The 19,546-nt window shown below is 43.8% G+C and overlaps 1 protein-coding gene across 3 annotated transcripts; it reads left to right on the forward strand.

The window, feature by feature from the left end:
* Positions 1-814: 814 nt before the first annotated feature.
* On the forward strand, positions 815-18,225 carry chrng (cholinergic receptor, nicotinic, gamma). Of its 3 annotated transcripts, XM_054769435.1 has the most exons (13): positions 6,112-6,462; positions 6,750-6,871; positions 7,492-7,628; positions 7,706-7,750; positions 7,818-7,942; positions 8,011-8,166; positions 12,383-12,480; positions 13,232-13,432; positions 13,505-13,619; positions 13,691-13,805; positions 14,897-15,179; positions 16,859-16,992; positions 17,115-18,225. In XM_054769435.1, the coding sequence occupies exons 2-13, from the start codon at positions 6,853-6,855 to the stop codon at positions 17,334-17,336; spliced, it is 1,650 nt and encodes a 549-aa protein (XP_054625410.1). In that variant the 5' UTR covers positions 6,112-6,462; positions 6,750-6,852; the 3' UTR covers positions 17,337-18,225. The 3 variants fall into 3 exon arrangements, with proteins under 3 accessions (XP_054625409.1, XP_054625412.1, XP_054625410.1); XM_054769434.1 differs by lacking the exons at positions 6,112-6,462; positions 6,750-6,871 and adding an exon at positions 815-958; XM_054769437.1 differs by lacking the exons at positions 6,112-6,462; positions 6,750-6,871; positions 16,859-16,992; positions 17,115-18,225 and adding an exon at positions 815-958 and having other exon boundaries at positions 14,897-15,977.
* The last annotated feature ends 1,321 nt before the right edge of the window (positions 18,226-19,546 follow it).

Below are 19,546 nucleotides of genomic sequence, written 5' to 3' on the forward strand. Positions count from 1 at the left end.
ATAGGCTAGTGCTGTGACCCCACATTGAACCCACTCCGCCAACCATTTAAGAGTAATCCTTACCATCAACAGAGCAGCTGCTGTAAACAGTTCGTCCCATCTTTCTCCCTTATTCCAGGATGGGGAATTGTAACAAAACCCCAAATTATGTTGACATTTCCTTATTGTCTACCATTAGCTGGCAAATTGCAAAATTGTGTGGGTTTTTTTTTGGTATTTGATCGGTAGCTGAGAGCAAAATATGGCTGAGAGGCTTTGCACTCATCTATCTTAAGGCTTTAAATAAGGTTGTGTAGGACAATTGAGTGTGGCAGCTGCATAAACACACACACACACACAACACACTCCCAACACTTCAGCTACGTTCCTGCCTCAGTTTGGGAGGATGTGTATGGAAAGCGTGTCCTACAAGTATTTTTGTGACGCACAACCTAATAGCAGGCCTAAAATGTGCCGGCAACATAACCCAACATCCACAAAGCCTGTTTAGCCTCCATACACCTGCAAATGAGTCAGACTTATCACCTGTTCAGTGGCTCTATTGTCTTGTATTGCTCTCTTCACTTTTCTCATACTCTTCTTTTTTGTTGTTTGCTAGATGCCCCTGACTGGCTTCTGTGCTAAATTTGTCAGTCACTCATTTTATTCCGAAAATGTAAATGCCTGACTGACAGTCCGCTGTACTCAACAGTGTGCCAATACAGTGTGTTTGTGTCTTGTGACAGCTGGATATGCGGTACTGGAAATACACTCCTACTTGTGCTGGGAAACACACACACACACACACACACACACACACACACACATGCAGAATGCCAGCAGCTCCATTAAGTAGCGTCCATGTGTGTCTGTGATCATAGTTTTCTGTAAGGCAGCACAGCACAAGATCTCACACACACACTGATGGATTCTCTACTGTCTGTGTCACTCCTCATGAGGATATTTATGATTTCAACAGGTAAGAGTGGGGTTGCTGTGACTAATCTGTGTCTGCGTGTTTCATTCCATCACAGCGGCATTTGTGAGTTACCTGTAGTGCTGTGCTATATTTATGATGTGTTAAGTACAATGTACAGTCAGCCTGGGAAAAGGCTCAAGTACATGTCGTTGGGAGTTTGCTGTGTTCATTTTTTTAATGGACACAACATAGTAGCTGTTTGTTTTGACACACGGTCTGCAGTATAGACTCGCCACAGCACATTAGGCAAGATCTAAGAGAAGAACTGTATTCAAAATGACAATAAAGCCAGCGATCGTTATTTTTGATCAACAGTATCACAGAGATATTAATATAACAATCTGTTAATTACTGTACTGTAGTATGAAACTACAATGCCTCATACTGAGAGGTGTTTTTATATGTTGGCCATTGTAGTGTAAGGAACCCAGTAGAAACATCAGTACTACTACACCAATGGAAACTACACCACAATACCATCCATTTTCTATGCCGCTTCTCCTCTTTAGGGCCGCGGGGGCATGCTAGAGCCTATCCCAGCTTCAGGCGACAGGCCAGCCAGTCGCAGGGCACATACAGACAAACAACCATTCACACTCACATTCATACCTATGGGCAATTTAGAGTCACCAATTAATACTTACGAGTGCTTACGAGAGGCCAATTAATACCAATTCATACCTATGGGCAATTTAGAGTCTCCAATTAACCTAACATGCATGTTTTTGGTATGTGGGAGGAAACCGGAGTTCCCGGAGAAAACCCACCCACGCACGGGGAGAACATGCAAACTCCACACAGAAATGCCCAGGGCCCAGGGGAGAATCGAACCCACGTCTTCCCGATCTCCAGACTGTTACTGTGTTGGCCAACATGCTAACCACTAGATCACCGTGGGGCACACCACCATAATTAAATGAGCATTGCTGGATTTTATTTATAAAAGCAGAATCATTGATACATCTTTTTCATTGGATCTCATTAGATCAAGGGGTTTCAGGCACTGGAAGACTTCAGGGGAAGCGCATCCAAAGAAAAAAATCTTAAAATCTACAAAGCTAACTACAGTTATATCAGAAGCAAAACTATCAGATTTTGAAAATCTACAAAGAGCAGTCAGTCTTTTTCATAGTTCAAACATAACTACAGTATAGGCTTCATAACGTGTGATTAAAAAAGTGATACCAAGTCTTAAGTCTTAGTCTTTAATACAGTGCCTGACAAAAGTCTTGTCGCTTGTCCAGCTCGGAGAAACAATAAATAACTTCTTTTAGTTTCTCATTTGGATTCAAAAATTGCTTATATGAAAGGCAAAATCCTCTGGACTATGCTTATTGTAGCAAAATAAAGTATTGTATTATTAATTGGGTTTTATCATTTAATTAGGACAGAAGGTCAGATTGTGCTTGGACCATAGTCTTGTCGCATACCCAAATAATGTACGGTAGAAATGAAGTTTTCCTTTAAAAGCACAAACATGCTACAACAACAACATCAGAACATAAGGTCAGGGTGCCTTGGTAAGAAGAACGAATATTGTGTATGACTTCCATGAGCTTGGAGGACTTCATGCATACGTCTCGGCAATAACTCAAATAACTAATTGATCAAATCATCTGGAATGACAAAGGAAAGCAGTCTAGCAAGACTCCATGAAGATTCTTTGGTTTCATCTTCCAAGTCTCCTCCTTCATCTAACCCCAAACACGCTCAATAATGTTCATGTCTGGTGACTGGACCGGCCAATCCTGAAGCATCCTGACCTTCTTCACTATCAGGAGCTTTGATGTGGAGGGTGAAGTGTGAGAAGGAGCACCATCCTGCTGAAGAATTTGCCTTCTCTTGTAATTTGGAAGGTAATGGGCAACAAGAATTTAGAGAGAACTAAGCAATGGTGTTGCATTTGCCAGACCCCACAGCTTACAGAAAGGATGGACAATGGAAAAGTAACAGAAGTTTGATTTTCCTGATGAATCATTCATTAAACTACATCCTAATCACCACAAATACTGCAGGAGACCTGTTGGAACCTGCATGAACCCAAGATTCATCCAGAAAACAGTCAGGTTTGGTGGAGGAATATCATGGCTTGCGGTTCCAACCAGTATGGGGGTGAGCAAGAGAGCTGAAGCGTGGATGGTAACATCAGCAGCCTGAAGTATCAAAAAATACATGCTGTTCATTACCTTCCAAACCACAAGAGAAGACAAACTATTCAGCCTCCACATCAAAGTTCCCGATAGTGAAGAAAGTCAAGACACCAAGATTGGCCAAGCCAGTCACCAGACATGAACATTATTGAGCGTGTTTGGGGTTAGATGAAGGAGGAGACTTGGAAGACGAAGCCAAAGAATCTTCATGAAGTCTGGGAGTCGTGCAAGACTGCTTTGTTTGCCATTCCAGATGATTTTATCAATTATTGTAGTTATTAGAGTGAGACAGAGTATGGATATGGAGTCCTCCATGCTCATGGGAGTCATACACAATATTAATTCTTCTTTCCACAATGATACAAGACTTTATTTTTGCTATAATAAGCCTAATCTATAGGCTTTTGCCTTTCATATAAGCAATTTCAGAATCCAAATGAGCAACTAAAAGTGAAGTTATTTATTGTTCATACAGCTTGAATAAGTGGCAAGACTTTTGTCAGGCACTGGATGTAAAACTCTGGTAATCATTTATCTTCCATGATGCAAAACGATGGTGTCCATTGTGAAAAGACACCCTCCTCCAGAGTCACCACATGGTAAATAAAGTGCTTATAAATGGTACTTAACAAAAACCTTCATACATTCATATGGCAGAGGATGACATGCAAAGTATTACACAGCTCTCTTACAACTCTTTGACGGTCTCTTGTCATCACGGTCGCTCACGCACGAAACGGCTCTTAGAGCCAGCTCTTTGAAGCGTCTTTGAACGTTATAACGACCTACTTTATCTTATTTATAGTGTATTGTGTAAAACTAAGCCAAGCACATCGAATTAAAAGCATAAAATGAATACTGACCCACCTGTTACGGTTTGCTGGAGCTGTCGGAAGCTTGACCCCCAGTGTGCAGCGACGAGGCGGCGGCGCGCAAGCAAAAGATCTTTAATGATGTAAGAACAGGTACAAACAAAAGGCGACAGAGCGAAAAAGCTCTGTGAGAAAATAACATGAGCGGAGATACCAACAGGTAAGTTGACACTTTAGGTGACAGCACCGGTCAGGAGTCGAGGAATAATAGCAATGTACCAGCGCCGTCCTTTTAACAGCCACTACTAATTGTTCGCAGCTGCGCGGCAACCAGGAGTAAAGCAGATGCCGCTTCCTCCCCGCAGGAAGAGCACACCACAGGAGGCGCTCGCTCCTGTCCTGCAAAACATGACAGTAAGCTCCCCCCTGCGGAACGGATGCCAGACGTTCCAAAAGTCCAAAAAGTTCCAAAAGGGAGGATTGGTGGAGGGTCGCCTGCACACCCCCCACCACAAACGGTGAAGCCGGACCGGCATCCCCAACGCCGGTGAGAAGGTTTCAGCGACGGCACAGCCGACGAAAGTGGCAGATGAGGCAACTCCGTGGGAGACGAGTGGAGTGGGTGGGTCCACGAGTGGGTCTGGGTGATGGCTTGCTCTCGGCCAGAGGAGAAGGAGCTGCGGCGGACGAAGGCTTGCTCTCGACCGGAGGAGGAGGAGCCGCGGCGGACGAAGGCTTGCTCTCGACCGGAGGAGGAGGAGCCGCGGCGGACGAAGGCTTGCTCTCGACCGGAGGAGGAGGAGCCGCGGCGGACGAAGGCTTGCTCTCGACCGGAGGAGGAGGAGCCGCGGCGGACGAAGTCTTGCTCTCCGCCGGAGAAAGAGCTGCGGCGAAATCCGGAAGCAGCTGTGCAGCGGGGAACGCACAGCCGACACTGCTGCCCCCGCCTCGAGGGACAAATTCCAGACGTCCACTGGAGAGCAAGAAGGGCGGAGAAGGGGCTGTAGGTGGGCTCCAGATCCAGGAGACCTGTGTTGCGGAGTGATCTGGTCCGGTCTCCAGGAAAACCGCCTCGTAGTCCCGCAGCACGCGCTCATATCGAGCGGCCGCTTCAAAAACAAAAGAAAAATTGCTGCTTGCTGGGGTCATTTCTTGCTGGTTCATTCTGTTACGGTTTGCTGGAGCTGTCGGAAGCTTGACCCCCAGTGTGCAGAGACCAGGCGGCGGCGCGCAAACAAAAGATCTTTAATGATGTAAGAACAGGTACAAACAAAAGGCGACAGAGGGAAAAAGCTCTGTGAGAAAATAACATGACCGGAGGTACCAACAGGTAAGTTGACACTTTAGGTGACAGCACCGGTTTGGAGTCGAGGAATAATAGCAATGATGTCAGGGGCGGCGCAAGCCACGATGGAGGGTCAGGATCCCAACGCAGAAATGAGAGCAAAAACTATTTTAATTTAACAAAAAGTGTCCTTAAGGGAAAAGTACAACACAAGAAAATCCTCACTGGGTAAGCTAACAAAAAACCCTGACAGCAGAAGGCTGTCAGGAAAAAAAACTAGGAACAATAACGAAAAAACACTGCAGGCAAACCTAAGCAGGAATATCTATAGCACAGAGCAGGTAAGGTACAGGACAAGGTGTTGAGCCAGAAAGCAGGGTAAGGAAGCAAGGGTCAGGTGAACAGGGAGTACAATCTGGCAACGGTGTGCTGTTGCTGCCTTGCTTAAGAGTCCAGGTTGTTAATTGTCTGCAGGTGCGCTCCGGTGTCTCCGCCTTCACCGGCTGGGGTGCACTGCAGACAAAAGGCAGACAGGCGGCAGCAGTGCGGCAAGCAAAGCGTGACAAATGAACCCTTTTAACAGCCACTACTAATTGTCCACAGGTATGGAATCACAGGAGGGCCAAAATTAAAAGGGAATACGTGTGGAAATACAACGACAATCTATAATACAAAGCTATACAAATTTGGTAATGTAAACAGAATCAATAATAATAAAAAATATACAAATGTAGTTATAGTCTTTTACCATTTTGTCATTGTTTTTTCTGTATCGTATTTGTCTTTTCCACTAGCGTTTTGTCAATGCATTTAGTAATGACAAAGACAATAGCATGCAAATGCGAAAGACGAGGGAAATAAGATAAAATAAGGCATTTACCTCCTCAAGATTGCGCCACACACACAAGATATAGCCACAGCAAAGGCTGTGGGCGGGTCATTCTGCCAGGATGATGACTACTCCACACGTGATTACACGATTTCTGCTTGCAGGGGCTATGTAGTTAAGGAAACTCGGGAGCCCGGAAAAAATGTCACGGACAGAAAGTAGACGCAAATACACGTTTATCAAAAGTAAACCGGGGCAATTTAAATATGGTGGACGTGGATGAATTGAGAAGAGGTGTTCAACAAGAATTATGAGCAATTGTTGGTGGAAGATGTCATGGAAAGTTTTGATATAAAAAGTCTTTCAAGGCTATATCTGCTTTGATGAATGCAGATATGGATGAAGCTGTGTGGCGCAATCTTGAGGAGGTAAATGCCTTATTTTATCTTATTTAAATTTCCCCCGTCTTTCGCATTTGCATGCTATTGTCTTTGTCTTTACTAAATGCAATGACAAAACGCAAGTGAAAAAGACAAATACAATACAGAAAAACAATGACAAAATGGTAAAAGACTATGACTACATTTGTATTTTTTTTTTTTATTATTGATTCTCTTTGGATTTCCACATTTGTATATCTTTGTAGTATAGATTCTCTTTGTATTTCCACACGTATTCCCTTTTAATTTTGGCACTCCTGTGATTCCATACTCAGGTGCGCGGCAACCATGAGTAAAGCGACTGCCGCTTCCTCCCAGCTGGAAGTACAGCCCGCCTAAATAAAAGCAAAGGAGGCGCTCGCTCCTGTCCTGCGAAATATGACACCACCATCCACCAGTATGAGCCTGGAGTTTGTTTTCCAGACAGAGAGAAGATTATAATGTCGCTGTTTGATGTGTGTGGTAACAGGTAGTGTGCGAGCATGTATTGACTTGAGGTTATGCACCAAACAAATATACACAATAGCACACAATAAGTTTATCACAGCTTATCTTTATGCATGCCCACATAGTATCAGCATTTGGGATCAAATATGAGGTGAAAGAAAGATGGGAAAAATACAGTATAGTAGTCTGTGCTGCGTGGGAGAAAGTTAGCACAAGCACAATGGTGCGTTCAAGGACCGCTCGCAACAAACAATATAAACATGCCAAAACTGGGGGATTTCCAAGTGTATATTATTTTTTGAATAAAATAATGTCCCATATTTCCAAAGTTAATATACATTTACATAAAGCCTGAAAGTTTCCCTTGGCCTGGTTCGGCCCCACTCTCGGACTGATTCCGGGGCGGCGGCAATAAAATCTGAGGAGCCGTAAGACCCGGCTCCCTTTAGGGATCTGAGCCAAAAGAACAAGTTCCCTTAAAACTATCCAAAATTCACACCACTAATTCATGCATCAGTGTAATCTCTCTTCAAAGTGTTGACTATTTTCTCTCACTGTCATTGTGCATAGCATCTGCAGTCAACCTCGAAGGAGAACTTTTCAAGGACCTGATGAAAGGCTACAACAAGAATGTGCGTCCCATGGAGAACAGTGGGGATGTCACACAGGTGGACATCAAGATGACACTGACCAACCTTATCTCCCTGGTGAGCTTGTAGCTTTCACTGCATGGGCATATTTACAGAAGACACGAGAATGATAATGAATGACTGTCTCCTCTCAGAATGAAAAAGAGGAAGCTCTGATGACTAGTGTTTGGATCCAACTGGTAATCCATTTTCTATTGTCTAAAAGTTAATGTCACAGTATTAACTCCAAAATGTTTCGACATGCAGAAATGGTGCGACTACAGACTCAGGTGGGACCAACCACCCAGGTCAGCTTTGTACAAGAACATCACTTCTCAGCTACGCGTCCCCTCAAAAAGCATCTGGCTGCCTGATGTGATCCTGGAGAACAAGTTAGATGCGTTTAATCAAATAATGCTTATAAAGTATTTCTGTGGTTAATTTCCCAACCTATGTGCAGTGTGGACGGACAGTTTGAAGTGGCGCTGTACTGCAATGCGCTGGTGTCTCCTGATGGCTGTGTAGAGTGGCTGCCCCCTGCCATCTACCGCAGCGCTTGTGCCATCACTGTCAACTATTTCCCCTTTGACTGGCAGAACTGTACCATGGTGTTCCGGTGAGTGGAGATAACATCTTATAGCAGGGATCCTCAAAAGGCAGCTGTTATTCCTTCACGATGGGCCTGTTCAGATGGAAATGTTTTCAGGTCAAAACGGCAAAGTATTTTATAGCTTCAGCCTTTCGTCCACATGGAAATTGCGTTCTGGGTGCCCTGAAACAGTATTTTTTGAAAACGGCTTCCAGTGTGGGAAAATCTGATAATACCGGCTTGTCGTTTCTATTTAAACAAGCAAACCGCTACTTTCTGAAAACAATGACGTCACCGGCCCCGTCGTCATCACATGAGCAGAAGTGACAAGCCAACACGCCAACATAATATCTGAATACTTCAACTGGAATGACTCGCCCCAGTTGACATTCTAGTGTTGTAGTGTGTTCTAGTAAAACACGAAATATAATACTTTATACGTACCACCACCCGAACCCACCTGGCCCTCACAAAGTCCAGTATCTGCTGTGGCCTTTGGACAAATGTGAGGAACCCTGGTCTAGACATTAAAAAAACAGTTTCACACTACTTTACTTACATTCATGTATTTAGAAGAATATAAATCAACCAAAAATGTAAGATAAGATGTTGCTTGTATTCGATATTTGTTCTTCATTGGTGGCTTAGAATGCGTTCTTCTGTAGTTCTTCTCCTGTGCTATGCGCCGTCTAATGACCTTTTTCGGGATAACAACTACCAGGCACCAAAGAAAAGTACAATAGTGAATTTAGATTTTAATTATCCTGGAGGAGGGGCACGATGGCGAGCGTCTGGTGGCCGGGCCTACGCCCATGGGGCCCGGCCGGGCACAGCCCGAAGAGACAACATGGGTCCCCCCTCGAATGAGCTCACCATTCATGGGAGGGGCCAAAGGGGTCGGGTGCAGAGTGAGCTGGGTGACAGCCGAAGGCGGGGACCTTGGCGGTCCAATCCTCAGCTACAGAAACTAGCTACTACTACTGGAGAGTGTTCCCTCAGGCGATTCCCTTGTTCTGCTGGGGGACTTCAATGCTCACGTTGGCAGCGACAGTGAGACCTGGAGAGGCGTGATTGGGAGGAACGGCCCCCCTGATCTGAACCCGAGCGGTGCTTTGTTATTGGACTTCTGTGCTCGTCACAGATTGTCGATAACAAACACAATGTTCAAGCATAAGGGTGTCCACATGTACACTTGGCACCAGGACACCCTAGGCCGCACTTCTATGATTGACTTTGTGGTCGTATCATCGGACTTGCGGCCATATGTTTTGGACACTCGGGTGAAGAGAGGGGCGGAGCTGTCAACTGATCACCACCTGGTGGTAAGTTGGCTCCGATGGTGGGGGAGGATGCCGGTCAGACCTGGCAGGCCCAAACGTATTGTGAGGGTCTGCTGGGAACGACTGGCAGAGTCCCCTGTCAGAAGGAGTTTCAACTCCCACCTCCGGGAGAGCTTCGACCATGTTCTGAGGGAGGTGGCGGACATTGAGTCCGAATGGGCCATGTTCCGTGCCTCTATTGTCGAGGCAGCTGATCGGAGCTGTGGCTGTAAGGTGGTTGGTGCCTGCCGTGGCGGTAATCCCAGAACCCGTTGGTGGACACCAGTGGTGAGGGATGCCGTCAAGATGAAGAAGGAGTCCTATCGGGCCTTTTTGGCTCATGGGACTCCGGAAGCAGCTGACAGGTATCGGCAGGCCAAGCGGTCTGCGGCTCTGGCAGTCGCTGAGGAAAAAACTCGGACATGGGAGGAGTTCAGAGAAGCCATGGAGAACGACTTCCGGATGGCTTCGAAGAGATTTTGGACCACCATTCGGCGTCTCAGGAGGGGGAAGCAGTGCACAGTCAACACCGTGTATGGTGGGGATGGTGTGCTGTTGACCTCAACTCGGGATGTTGTGGATCGGTGGAAAGAATACTTCTAAGACCTCCTCAATCCCACCGACACGTCTTCCTATGAGGAAGCAGAGCCTGGGGACTCCACGGTGGGCTCTCCTATCTCTGGGGCTGAGGTTGCCGAGGTTGTCAAAAAGCTCCTCGGTGGCAGGGCCCCGGGGGTGGATGAGATCCGCCCGGAGTTCCTTAAGGCCATGGATGCTGTAGGCATGTCTTGGTTGACACGACTCTGCAGCATCGCGTGGACATCGGGGGCAGTGCCTCTGGATTGGCAGACCGGGGTGGTGGTTCCCCTTTTTAAGAAGGGGGACCGGAGGGTGTGTTCCAACTATCGTGGAATCACACTCCTCAGCCTCCCTGGTAAGGTCTATTCAGGGGTTCTGCAGAGGAGGATCCGCTGGATAGTTGAATCTCGGATTCAGGAGGAGCAGTGTGGTTTTCGTCCTGGTCGTGGAACTGTGGACCAGCTCTACACTCTCAGCAGGGTCCTTGAGGGTGCATGGGAGTTTGCCCAACCAGTCTACATGTGTTTTGTGGACTTGGAGAAGGCATTCGACCGTGTTCCTCGAGGAATTTTGTGGGGAGTACTCCGGGAGTATGGGGTATCGGACCAGCTAATTCAAGCTGTTCGTTCCCTGTATGACCGGTGTCAGAGTTTGGTTCGCATTGCCGGCAGTAAGTCGGACCCGTTTCCAGTGAAGGTTGGACTCCGCCAGGGCTGCCCTTTGTCACCAATTCTGTTCATTATTTTTATGGACAGAATTTCTAGGCGCAGCCAGGGCGTTGAGGGGTTCCGGTTTGGTGGCTGCAGGATTGAGTCTCTGCTTTTTGCAGATGATGTGGTCCTGCTGGCTTCATCAAGCCGTGAACTTCAACTTTTACTGGATCGGTTCGCAGCCGAGTGCGAAGCGGCCGGGATGAGAATTAGCACCTCCAAGTCCGAGTCCATGGTTCTCGCCCGGAAAAGGGTGGAATGCCATCTCCAGGTCGGGGATGAGATCCTGCCCCAAGTGGAGGAGTTTAGGTACCTTGGGGTCTTATTCACGAGTGAGGGAAGGATGGAACGCGAGATCGATAAGCGAATTGGTGCGGCGTCTGCAGTGATGCAGACTCTACATCGGTCTGTTGTGGTGAAGAGAGAGCTAAGCCAAAAGGCAAGGCTCTCAATTTACTGGTTGATCTACGTTCATACCCTCACCTATGGTCATGAGCTTTGGGTAACGACCGAAAGGACAAGATCGCGGGTACAAGCGGCCGAAATGAGTTTTCTCCGTAGGGTGGCTGGGCTCTCCCTTAGAGATAGGGTGAGAAGCACTGTCATCCGGGAGAGACTCGGAGTAGAACCGCTGCTCCTCCGCATTGAGAGGAGCCAGATGAGGTGGCTTGTGCATCTGGTCAGGATGCCTCCCGGACGCCTCCCTGGGGAGGTGTTCAGGGCAAGTCCGACCGGTAAAAGGCCTCGGGGAAGACCCAGGACACGTTGGAGAGACTATGTTTCCCAACTAGCCTGGGAACGCCTCGGGATCCGCCGGGAGGAGCTGGACGAAGTGGCCAGGGAGAGGAAAATCTGGGCCTCCCTGCTTAGGTTGTTGCCCCCGCGACCCGATCTCGGATAAGCGGTAGAAGATGGATGGATGGATGGATGGATTTTAATTATAGAAATTTTGAGGAAACTGATTTTAAGATGTTTTTATTATATTTTATCAATGGACTTGGTTTTTCTGCAATTGGCTGCGACTGGCCCAATCCAGGGGGTACCCCGCCTCTCGCCCGAAGACAGCTTGAATAGGCTCAAGCGTACTCGCATCTCTAGTAAGGTCAAGCGGTGTAGAAAATTAATGGATGGGACTTGTTTTTTTAAGGCTTTACATGTAATAATTTATAGTAAATCACCAATTTATGGTTCTACTATAAGGGAATTGCTAGTTAACAATACGTTCATTAAAGTTAATTGGGATTTTGAATGTAACATGATGGTTAGAGATGATTTTAATAGATGGTCCCTTATGTCAAACCTCGAAGAAGAGGCTGCAGCAGCAGAAGTACGACTCTTCTCAACTCCAATGTACAAAACTCAAAGACAGACCTTTATAGGGGTTACTCAAATATAAGGGGGCTTGGACCCTCCTGAGAAATCTTGACTTAGAACCTCCCAGGCTTTCTAGAATCCTGGCTACATGCCGCATGTTCCCATGTCAGCTTTTGTTTGTGCTGCGATAGAACTTGGATGTCCAAAGTGGGGACAAAAGTACCATTCACAGCCTCTTTTCACGCTGCTGTCTCGTGAAAGGAAATAAATGTTTGTTTTTTCATTGTGCTGACAGACCATATCTCTTGTCTTTGTGTGCAGCTCCCAGACCTACAGTGCCAATGAGATTGAACTGGTTCTCAAAGAAGAGGACAACCACACGCTGGAGTGGGTCGATATTGACCCTGAAGCTTTTACAGGTACAACAAATGACTACACATCGCACTTAAAGCAACCATATGCGCACTTCTTTCAGCCTCTAAAACGAAGAACAGAGTAGGAGCATAACATCTACATTAACAATTTAATTTTTACAATTACACCGAAAATGTCCCTGCTTTACAGTTGATGTAATGTCACAATTATTGGGATACTGCATACTTTATATCATCATACTGAATATAAAACTGTATTTTTTACACTAGAAAAAGTCATATATTTGTCAAGTTGAGTTGTCTTATATATTATTATATCTAATATTATTATTATTATTATAATAATAATATATCATCTGATTATTAGAGATTTATTGTATTTATTCAGACAGATGCCGCTAAACAACGTCTCCCCAAGTGATTTAGGGCATTCTTCCTGTCACCCACACACACCAGTGACCTGCAGGTTGTTATTTCGCTGACGCCAAACACGATTTTAAAAATATATTATTTATGTGTTAGATTTTGTTCTAAAGATATTTTTCTCATGTTGTATGTCAGCACACAGTAATTGAGGAAAATAGTCTTGAAGGAGCAAAAATTACAAATTGCAGTAAATCTTTCGGGGAACATCAACAAATGGCAAAAATCACAGAGTAACTGATACGCCATAAAATTGTGCATTTTTTTTTACACATAGTTGGTCTTTCTTTTTTCTTTTTTTTTTTTTTAACAAATCTGAATGCTGAATCACTAAATTGTGGGGATCCACTGTATTTTTGTTTGTTTTTGCTAGAAAATGGAGAGTGGGTCATCAAACACAGGCCAGCTAAGAAGGTGATCAACAGCCAGTATACAAAAGACGACTTGGAGTTCCAGGAAGTGGTCTTTTTCCTCATCATCCAGAGAAAGCCTCTATTTTACGTCATCAATATCATCGCTCCTTGCGTGCTCTTCTCCTCTCTTGGCCTGCTTGTGTACTACCTACCTGCTAAAGGTATTCATTTTGTATTTATTCTATTAAAAACTTGGCTGTTCAGACTTAAAATGTGCATTGTTTGTTTTGCAGCTGGTGGTCAAAAGTGCACCATGTCTATTGCCACTCTTCTGGGCCAAACAGTGTTTCTTTTCCTCATCGCCAAGAAGGTTCCAGAGACGTCAAAGGCAGTTCCTCTTATTGGAAAGCAAGTCCTAACTAACTTCAGCTGAGACACTGTATTTAAATGTTACCATAAATGTTCATCTTCTACCGCAGGTACCTGATGTTTGTGATGTCGGTGACCACCATGGTGGTGATGAACTGCGTGATCGTTCTCAACGTTTCCCTGAGAACTCCAAACACTCACATGATGTCAGACAGAGTGAGGAAGGTGAGGCTGTTATGTACATCTTTCCAGATTTCACCGCATGGTGCTGATGCCTACTGTAAATTAAAAAAAAAACAAAAACAGGTCACTGGTGTGTGTGAGTGACATTAAGAAAAGCTCTGGCTTGGAAAGAAATAGTTTGGCACATGCACAGTAGATCCCCGCTTTTCGGGGGAATTACATTCCACAACTACCGGTGAAAATCTGCGAGTAATTGATACGCCTATAAAAATGTCAGTTTTTGACACACCCCTCCAAACATTCCTGCTAGCTTGACGTTGACCTTCTACTCCGATTTCCGATAAACCTTTGCAATAAAGGAGACTGCTGGAATTATTATATTAGATTCAGCTCCAGAACCGTCTGTCTTCAATTGTCATTGTTCACTAGCTAAACACTAAATGGTCAATCCAGGTTTAATAAAATATGCACAAAATGCTTTTAAAGTATCAAATGAATTGTACTTACCCGTAACGAATGATAACAAAAGATGTCGATGAACAGATGGAAGTGGAATCATGGTTTAGCCATGATCACCGCACAGAACTATGGTGCGTTCATGGATCACAGAACAAAGTACGAAATTTCAATGCTTGAGGAAAAACCATTATGAATGAAGACATAAAAATGCAAAAATAGTAAAAACAGTGTTATTGTATTATCACATTTATATATCATTAAAGACTTATTCTTATTGAGATTTTTAAAAATAAAAAAATCTGTGAATTTGTGCATGCTGAATTGCGAAAGTGCAAGGATCCACTGTGTAAATCTCTAAAATATAAGACAACTTTTCTTTTTTAGACTTTTTTCATCTCATATTCTGTATGATAATATTAGCAGTCGTCCCATTGCTAGTTACATCACCATTACATAGTATTATATACGAACATTAGTGCCATTATTGTGCATTATGACCTCTGTTTTCTTCTAGTTTCAATATTTCTCGATGGTCTGACTCCCTCTTAACCAGCTGGTCGAGGTAGATGGCCTCCCCACACTGTGTCTTGGTTTTGTTCCATGTTTCATCCTGTCCCTGTCTCTATACCAAAGTGTGTGTGTTCAAGTGAGGATCTGTTTGGTGTCGCCTTCAGCTCCTTCTGAACGTTCTGCCTCGACTGCTGAGGATGCGAATGCAGCCCTGGGCGCCTAATGATGACACCTCCTCCGAAACCAGCGCCGCCGCCCAGATTAGCAATAGCGACGCTAATGTCGTTGACGGGAATAATGTGCTTCTGGCCCCCTGTCGACGCCGCAGCTCGATGACGCTCATCAGCAAGGCGGAGGAATATACTTTAAAAACAGCTCGGACTGAACTCATGTTTGCCCGACTCAAAGAGAGAAATGGACTGATAAAGTCAGTATTTGAGAAGTTGAGTAAGTATGTTCATGACAACGTGTATTTGTGTGTGTAAGCTAGCTCTTCTACTCTTGACCCGCTGTACAAAAAAAGAGAGAAAATTTGTCAAAAGCATGCACCCCTACTGTCTCGCATGTGCCAGTGTTTTTCTGACAAGTACACCACATGGTGGTGCTGTTATTAAACCCCACATAATTCGTATTGACTTGAAATTTCTCACATTTGTCTACAGAATACCCACTGTAACTTTAGGGTGTTTATTTGAGTCACTACGTAATTTAGTTCGCACCTTCAGGGGACTGTCAAGAAGATGTCTGTAAAATGTGAGCAACATTGGTGGAAAAACAAATCAAGCAACTAATTGTCCATGAGTCATTGACCATTTGTCTCATGCAGTGTTTCCCATACATTCATTTATTTGTGGCGTGCCGCCGCAAAGATTTGGTGCTACCTGTTCGCCCTTGTTCATAAATACATTACACGTCTGTGTAAGATTGCTTGTTAACACACCTCATATGCACCTGTTCTGCCGGAGAATAAGAAGATGTAGCAGGAGGGATGAGTGTGGCCAACTCGGCAGCATTGTCGCTATATTTAGTGAGTAATCAGACCCTTCTAGATACTCTTCTTCAAAAAAGAGACTAGCAACAAATCTAGTGAAGAGGCGAAAGTGTAGATGTGTCTGTGTAAGTTATAGAACACGGCAGTTAGATTTTTATTTTTTATGGTTTTGTTAACATGTGGCGACGGCGAAGAAAGTTACTGTGATTTCCGGTGGTGTATAAAACTTGCAACCCTGCGGCTTATGCAGCGGTGCGGCTAATTTATGGCTAAGTTCCAATCTTGTGACATCTCCTTTACTTCAGAACTAATACTAATTCTTAAAATACTGAGCCGCTCGCAAGTATGTGAGGAAACGTCAGCTCCGTCGTTGGCAGGAGCCAATCACGAGTTATCAGTACACTCACAACGAGCTAGTCAACCCACTGGAAATCGCAGGAGGTCATTATATATACCAGTATAACAATATAACAGTCTGACTCACAGTGTCATCTTAGAAAGAACACTAACCCCACCACACAGCAAATTAACACTCAAAAGGTATACCTGAGAAATATACAAACATGTACCAATATGAGTTTAAAATGAAAAAAAAAACAGCCAACGCAATCATTGGGGCTGCAATGACGCCAGCCTCCCTCTGGGCTCCTCTGGTTCCCTCTGGTGGACAGAGGCGACATTGCAGAGCCATCCATCCATCCATCCATCCATTTTCTATGCTGCTTGTCGTCCAATGAAATGCTTTGCTCACACAAAATGCATTATGAGAAAACTTTAAATGTTTTTTTCCATTTTAAACTCCTATTGGTATTGGTACACCAAACAATAACTGACACTTGAGAATACGTAGAATACTACATTCACGTCTTCTTAAGTATTTTAGTTCATTTAACCGATTGAAAATGCTTAATTTAGGGAAACGTGTAACATTTGCTTAAATATGTATATTTAAAAAAATATGTATATTCAACCACGAAACAGCATTATTTATTAATCAATATATTTTGGAAAAAACGTGAAATTTTAATTGTGAGGTTGCGAGGGCTGACTATATTTCTCTTCTCAACGAGCTGTGGGTGCTGCTGTGGACATTTTTTTGATGAAGGCATTGATATTAGGGTTGTTTTACATCTAGACAAGGGCCTGGAGGGTGGAACAGCGGAACGGCTTAGCGTGAGTTTGGCAAAAGCTGCCCCGGAACTAAAGCAATGCGTGGCGTCGTGCAAACACATCGCTGAAACGACAAGGCAGCACAACAACTTTCAAAATGTAAGTTTTTTAATGTAATAACAATACAATACTGTATAGGCAAAAGTATTGGGACTGGCATGTAGGGTACTGTTGATTCATTATGTTGCTTCATACCTTTTCTCATATTTGTCATCCTGCAGGAGAATGAAGAGTGGTTCCTGGTCGCCAGGGTAATCGACAGGATCTGCTTTATTATCATGGCTCTGGTCTTTTTCATCGGTACCATAGGGATCTTCCTGATGGGTCACTTCAACCAGCCTCCTTCGTCTCCTTTTCTGGGGGACCCGAAGAAGTACCTTCCAACGATAAACAATCTCACTGAACTAACTGACCACAAGGCTGGAGTGGACCTTTGGGGATGAACCGGGTCGTCACATTTCGACCCTTTTTAGCTGAATACTTTGCGTCGGTGCCAGTTGATAGACTCCAAGGATGACGGACACATCACTGACTGATGTGGGTCTGTGTATCACTGTAAAGAAAAACATATACTGTACATAGATGTGCTACCCATAATAGTGAACCCTGGTGTCAACTGTAAACTTTGTGTAATGTTTTGGTGGCATTTAGTAAAGGTCTGCAGACACAACGCTAAATAGGATAATATAATTTGACCTGGTATCTCATACGTTTGTGTACCATCTGTGCATTTGATAAGAAGGAACAGGGTGTGAAGAAACTAACGTTAGCCGTTGGTGCTAGCCACTAACTAGCTAAAGATAGGCCCGAAATTATTCATATCCAGACCAAATTGAAGTTGAAGTAATTTTTCATTTCTTCAGTGGTGTCTTTGTCTTACTGGAAAACAATAAAGACAAAGTGGCAAAGGGCTGTAAAACATTTTTCTTACAATACTAGTAACATCTAGCATAATGTTCAATCTAGAACATTCTAATCAGTTATACATTAGATTATTGGTCGTTGAGAAAGTGTATAAATAATTTTGGACATGTAACGTTTGTCAAAATGTAACAAGTTATCAAAATAGCTAATTATCCAAATAGCTCCACACAACTTCTTGCAGTATTTTCCCACTTTGTTGTGCCATTTTCAGCTAAAAGATACGCATTCATCAAATAAAATTATTTTTGTCAATAATGCCAGGTTTACACTAAATATGTTTTACATTTTACCTGATATGAAGCAGCTGTTTGTGGGGGGGGAAAGGACATTGGATCTTCTGTGATTGGTGTATGTTTGTGTCCCATTTGATAATAAGAGTAAAGATGGTAATGTTAGCTGCTAGTGCTAATCATACTAGTTAACTGCTGAATAAAGGCCTAAGCTTAATTTTGTGTTAAAGTGAATTATTCATTTTTTTTAATGGTTATGAGATATGAAAGTGGCAAAAGATGTTGAGATGGTGTTTTATCGAAACGATAGTTTATCAATCTAGAACAGGAGTCTCCAACTTTTTTTCTTGTCAGAGCTACATTTACAAAATGAAAATGGCCGAGAGCTACTCATTTATTTACATTAATTTTCACAGCGTATTTCAAACCAAACAGAATATGCCTGTTTTACCAGAACATTTACAAAATATTGATATCCACAAATCATATTTTGTATTAAAATTGGGGCTGTCAAATGAGCGCCAAAACCATAACCGACGTGTTATATGCTATTACGGCAGAATTATGCTAACATTGGTCGCATTTTAACAACAACATCATGCTAGTTTAGCCTATTTGGTCATGAAAAACAAACAGATGCCTGTAGCTGACTGACAGATAGTTGGGATTAAAACATGACGGGATTTCTCATTTGGAGAAAAGCTGTATTGTGAGAACAGGGCAGCAGGAAGCCAATCAGACTGTGAACTATATCATCGCTACTATGAATGATAATACAATAATATGGATGTGGCAGTGTGCAAAGCATTATTGGAAGTGTACATTAAGTCTTTTAGGCTCACCTGGCAATCCAACCTACCTTGGTGTTCACAGCTTCAGCGAGTGACATGTGGCCGTTTTTACCATCTGAGTTGAACAGCCGCTTGTAGATGTCCAAGCAGAAGCTGTAGTAATTCTACATTTGATAAACTTTACTTAAAGATTTGTCAGATCTACCTGCGTAGATGTTCGGACTTGTCTCCACCCTAAATCACTGAGCGGTTCTATTGACTCACATTACATTTGGCTCAGCGCCATCTTTCAAGCATCTACTTCATAACGCACCTCATACATACTATAGAAGAGATCCATGTTGACAGTATAGCGACATGGTCGCTATATTTAGCAAGTAAGGCTGCGCACTTAAGTGTTTCTTGCATTATGCATTAATTTGGTACCGTAATTAAATACAAGCTATCAACAAAAGTGAAGCATCTACCGAGCAGGCGCGTGGGAGTGAGCCCCACCTCCGTACAAAGCTGTAAAAAACCCTCCATAATGCAATCGCACTTGCATTGTTTTTAAACTTGGTTAAATAGAAAAAAAGTCATATTTTTTCATTGTACTTTTGTTAAAATTCATGTTAAAATCTCTCCTCATTTCGTTCTCTTGGACCCGATCTCGTGCATCATCTCGTCTCGTGAGTTAGGTATCTCATGGCACCCCTCGTAGCGAAGCCG

Source organism: Dunckerocampus dactyliophorus, chromosome 2, assembly GCF_027744805.1.
Source record: "Dunckerocampus dactyliophorus isolate RoL2022-P2 chromosome 2, RoL_Ddac_1.1, whole genome shotgun sequence".
NCBI lineage: Eukaryota > Metazoa > Chordata > Actinopteri > Syngnathiformes > Syngnathidae > Dunckerocampus > Dunckerocampus dactyliophorus.

Coding starts and splice junctions, on each gene's coding strand:
- chrng (XM_054769434.1), top strand. CDS start 904: ATGGATTCTCTACTGTCTGTGTCACTCCTCATGAGGATATTTATGATT. Junction 7,751..7,817: donor CTAGTGTTTGGATCCAACTG/GTAATCCATTTT, acceptor TTCGACATGCAG/AAATGGTGCGACTACAGACT. Junction 12,481..13,231: donor TGACCCTGAAGCTTTTACAG/GTACAACAAATG, acceptor TGTTTTTGCTAG/AAAATGGAGAGTGGGTCATC.